Here is a 4,915-nt window from a genome sequence, read left to right as displayed (position 1 = left end):
TCTTTTTGCTGCTGAATGTATAGTCTCATCCAAGAAAGAGGCAAGTAGATGCAGCTCTCTGTATTCTTTTAAATTTACCATCAGGCCCATTCATTAGGCCCACAGCTTTCTGTGCTGGAACAAAATGCCCCAGGAACAGTCTGGGTGTCCTGGAGCAGGATTGAAATACCCCCAGCATTGTCCAAGCTCAAGGCACTCCCTGCCCTTGGGAAGGGGCTGTGCTGCTGGGGGGCTAGATACTGTTTGGTTCACTTGTTTTAGTGGCAATAGGGGCCCCCAAGAGTCCTCCCTCAGGGCAGGGCTGGGCTTGTGCCATCTCCCAGAATGCTCTGCTGCTGGCAGCTGAGGTAGGAGAGCGCCTTGCAGCTGCCCTGACTTAAGGTGATGACCGGGCTGCGCCCCAGGGTGAGCCAGCCCTGCCGGGGAGGCTTGAACCAGTTCCCTTACAAACAGTGCAGGGGCCCAGTGTGGACAAGGCCTTAGCTCACCCTCCCGTGGCCAAGCTCAGGGGCCGGGCCTACGGGGAGAGGGGACGTCTGGGCTCAGGGCCATGCTGCCGCGGGCCCTTCTCCCTGGAACCTGCCCGCAGCGGGGGACTCCTTCGGCCCCGACCCCGCTGTCTCCCCTGGAGGCAGGCGGCTGGGCCCCTTTGCAGCTGGTGAGTTTGTGCGGGGGGGGGGGGACTCGCTTTCCTTACCCCCCTTTAACGCGCCCTGCAGGCTCTGCCCGCTGCGGGGAGAGGGCGGGGGCCAGGTGCAATCTCTTGACCTGCTGCTGTATTTGGGTTTGTCTTTTTTTGTTCTTGTTGTTAATGACAGCAAAGGCGTGACCTGGCCGTGACCCTAAACACCCGCCGGGAGCTCTGACAGCCGGGGGGGGGCCCCCCGGCCAGGGCACAAGTGCGGGCAGAGCGCACGGGGCCGGCTCCGGGCGCAGACAGGAGCCCGAGAGGGGAGAAGCGCAGGGAGCCCAGGGCCTGGGACCGGGAGCCGGAGCCGCCCGCCCGGGCTGGGACCCAGAAGCGCCCCGCGCCGCCGGGACACCCCCGGCCCCCTCCCCTCCTCCAGCGCCGTGCGCCGGCGCCATGGAAGGCGCGGGGTCCGGAGCGCTGGGCCCCCCGCCGGCGGGAGCCGGGCAGGGCGCGGGGGAGGCCGCCCCGCAGAAGCCCCCTTACTCGTACGTGGCGCTGATCGCCATGGCCATCCGGGAGAGCCCGGGGCAGCGGCTGCCGCTGAGCGGCATCTACCAGTCCATCGCCGGGCGCTTCCCCTACTACCGGCTGGGCCAGAAGGGCTGGCAGAACAGCATCCGCCACAACCTCAGCCTCAACGCCTGCTTCCTCAAGCTGCCCCGGCCGCGGGGCGCCGAGCGCAAGGGCAGCGACTGGACCCTGGACCCGGCTTTCCACGACATGTTCCAGCCGGGCAACTACCGGCGCCGGCGGCGGGCGCAGAGACCCCAGCGGGCCGCCCCGGCTGGGCCCGGCCCGGCCCCCGCCGGCCCGGAGCCGCCCGCCTACCTGCCCCGCCAGAGCCCCCCGGCCGCCTACCTGCTGGGCGGCGCCTGGGCGTCCCTGGGGCAAGCCCCGCCGGGCTGCCCGCTCAGCAGCGGCCGCCCCGCCCCGTGCCCGGCGCCCCTGGGCGGCTACGGCCCCTGCCCGCGGCTGCTGCTGCCCGGGGCGGTGGCGCATCCGCCGCTGAGCCCTGCCGCAGGGGGGTCCGGCTGCCCGTACCAGCAGCCCCCGGAGCTGCCCTTCATGCGGTACTGGGGGGAGCAGGAGAGACCCTACGGCGCCTTGCCCGCCGGCATAGACCTTTGACTCCTTGGCCATCGGACGGGAGAGGGCCCTGGGTGCTGCGCCCGGACCCTGAGAGGTGCCTCGGCCTTTCCCTCTCCCCGGGTGATCGGCATCGGAGCCCAAACAACCCCGTGTTCTCCGCTTCTCCCCGCTTCTACTCTGAGCGTTGCGGGGAGCGCCGGGCTGCGCTTGGTTTGATCACGGGGACCCCTCCCGTGTTAACGCAGCAACGGGCAGGCGAGGTTCGATGCGCGCTGCCTCTGAAGAGGAGTCGTTGAAAGGCTTTTGGGGAGCCTCGCTGAAAGAAGGGGGTGCAAATTCGGTTGAAAGGGGAACCACCGTTCTGAGAAGAGGAGCCACATCGGAATGGACTTTGGAAGTGAGCCTGTACTTCCCTTGCTTTGAAAAGGGGAGGAACTGGGACAGTACCACATTATAAATGCAAACACAAGCATTAACTTTGAAGTCCGAATGAATACAGTGAGTTGTGCGTTTCACTAGCAATATCAGGGCTCCGGAAATTCACCCTGCAGCTCTAATTCTCTCCAAACTGATTCTTCTCCGGGCAGAGGATCCTAGAGGACGTTATTTGTTCTGCAAAACTAGACCCTAATATTTTAGAAATTCCCTGTTTGCAAAGTATTTTAAATAACCCTTGAATTTGGGGTCAAAACTTTCTTGATCCAAGGAAAGAATGAAGAGTTTCAGGCTAGTTTCCTGTTACACAGTTATTGTAGAAGTGGTATAATGTGTTGTTTAAGTCAGAATAGTGTTAACATTTTCAGAGACTTTTATTCGTGAAAGCCGCTTTAAAATACGCAGTTACTGAAGAAGCATCAAGGACAATATATTTGAAAACGGTGGTTGGTACATCTGTTAGGAATTAAAAACCTGTCTATATTTTTTTGGATTATTGAAGGGGTTTAAAGTATGCTGCCTTGTTTCATTCTTTCCGGTGGCTCCTAAGAAACGTGAATTCTCCACTGCATAACCATTGTTTCTTTTATTGTGTTAAATTCATTGGTACTAGTGAAACTGGAAATGCCTGACCTTGGGCTGTTATCTGTAAGCAAGAGAAGTTGATGAACTGATATATTTCAGTTTTGTTAAGTCTGAGAAATTGTTTTGGGGACTGAAAGTAATGTGCTATCATTTTTAAAAGTGAAATGTAGTTACTTTCTGGAAAATACTTTTTGCAAATGTCCTTCAAAACTCGATTTCTGAACTTTTTTTTTTAAAGCATTACGTAAAGGAATAACTTTATTTTTAAAAAAGATGCTAAATACCAAAGACTTTTGGGATAAATGTTGTAATCCTTACTTTTTTATATTTAAAGAGAAACTATTTTGGTTGAAGTGAAGTCAGAGGCATTTTATATACTGTTCCTTGTTAGTATAATTATTGTGAACAGGGTTATAATGGCAATGCAGCGGTCCTTTTGTTGTTTGAATTTCAGGAGTGGCTTCAGCTCTTTTCTTGTCAAAAAAGATTCTAAATGCAAATAGTATTTCTAGTCGAAATTGTGATTTGTTATAGAAGTGAATGGTTGAGATACTATCAATATGCATAGTAGCATTTTTTGGTGTGTTACATTTTGAGACTTGTTTCAATAAATATTTGTTACTTTATAAAAAATATGGCTTTATTTAAACTATTTTTAATACTGTAAAAAGAAAAGGAGTACTTGTGGCACCTTAGAGACTAACCAATTTATTTGAGCATAAGCTTTCGTGAGCTACAGCTCACTTCATCGGATGTTAGTCTCTAAGGTGCCACAAGTACTCCTTTTCTTTTTGCGAATACAGACTAATACGGCTGTTATTCTGAAACCTTTTAATACTGTGTTGACTTCCCCGCTCCCCTTGATTTAAAAGAGTGTGTCACCCAAACTAGACCAGAGTTCTAATATTTAATCTTTAAAGTAGTTTTGAAGTTGTTGTTCTTCAAACTAACTTTCATAATACAACACAAACAAAATTTTAGCAACCTTAGTAGATTTTAGTTATGGGACTATCCGTTGGTGAAGCAAGTGTATATAAGAAGTATCCATTTTTTGCAGTATTAAGATTTTCAGATAAATAAGTAATTTTCCACTGTTGCTTTAATGTGAACCCTGATATATTGTTCAACAAACCACCTGCTGATTATAGTTGAACTTTGGGTATTAAATGCAGAAAAAGAGCTACAAAGAAATAGTTCTGGAATTTTACAGTGGATAATTCCATGGAAGGGGCTTTTCCCTTACTGTAGTTAATCTACTTTTTTGAGATGTGGTAGCTAGGCAGATAGAAGAACCCTTCTACTGACCTAGCTGCATTTACCCGGGGGGGGCCCTCAGGATGCAAAATTGTCACAGCCCTGAGTAGCTTAGGTAGGTCAATCCAATTTTTAAGTATAGACCAGGCTTTAGACTCCCCTAGAAGTTAATGGAAGACAAAAGACAGACTATAGAAGAGATAGCCAAAGGAGTAAAATAAACTGTAGAGACCCAAGATAAATACAGTGTGTTACTGGAGCCTCTGCCAAGATGGAATTTTTTTTCCCCAGCCACTTTTGAGTTATCTGTGAGATACGTGTGTGTGTGTGTGTGTGTGCGCACATGTGTTTTTTAAACTGAAAAAGGAAATTTGGGTTTTTTTCCCCCCTCTCATAACTCAAAAATCTTTGAATGGTCTTTCCTCAGATTTATATATATATTCTCTCTCTCTCTCTCTCTCTCTCTCTGTATGAAATACATATGAATTATAAAATATATTAAATAAAAACCTTAGGCTGGAAGCAGGGATGAAAAGTTTAGCCCCATAGGAGATCTTTTCAGAAAGTTATCACCAAGCAAAAAGAAGTTAATAATGGTAGTTCATGTTCTTTTAACATTTGCTGCCTTATAACATATATCAAATATATGCATAATATGTATGACTGTGTCTACGAGTGGGAGAGAAATAAACCTTTCAAAAATTACCATAGTAAAAGGAGACAACTGATCAGCTTTGTGCTTTATTACAGAGGTCAGGACTTGTTAGATAGTGTGTTTCCTTTCCTTGTATCAGAATGTCTGTCTTCAAATGAGGGAAAAACCCAATGCAGGACTTGCAGTTACTGGTGGGCAGCCACAGG

General features: G+C 50.0%; 1 protein-coding gene across 1 annotated transcript; it reads left to right on the top strand.

The window, feature by feature from the left end:
• The first annotated feature begins 702 nt into the window (after positions 1 to 702).
• LOC119563928 (forkhead box protein L2-like) lies at positions 703 to 3,433 on the top strand. Its single transcript, XM_037880925.2, has one exon. It carries the CDS (start codon positions 1,085 to 1,087, stop codon positions 1,817 to 1,819), a length of 735 nt encoding a protein of 244 aa, XP_037736853.1. The 5' UTR covers positions 703 to 1,084; the 3' UTR covers positions 1,820 to 3,433.
• Positions 3,434 to 4,915: the final 1,482 nt, after the last annotated feature.

Source organism: Chelonia mydas, chromosome 18, assembly GCF_015237465.2.
Source record: "Chelonia mydas isolate rCheMyd1 chromosome 18, rCheMyd1.pri.v2, whole genome shotgun sequence".
In the NCBI taxonomy this organism is placed as follows: Eukaryota; Metazoa; Chordata; order Testudines; family Cheloniidae; genus Chelonia; species Chelonia mydas.
Note: the sequence above shows the minus strand (reverse complement) of the source record. Positions and strands in the feature narration are given on the sequence as shown.

What these genes read in the sequence shown, in the direction of transcription:
- LOC119563928 (XM_037880925.2), top strand. Translation starts at nt 1,085, where the DNA reads ATGGAAGGCGCGGGGTCCGGAGCGCTGGGCCCCCCGCCGGCGGGAGCC.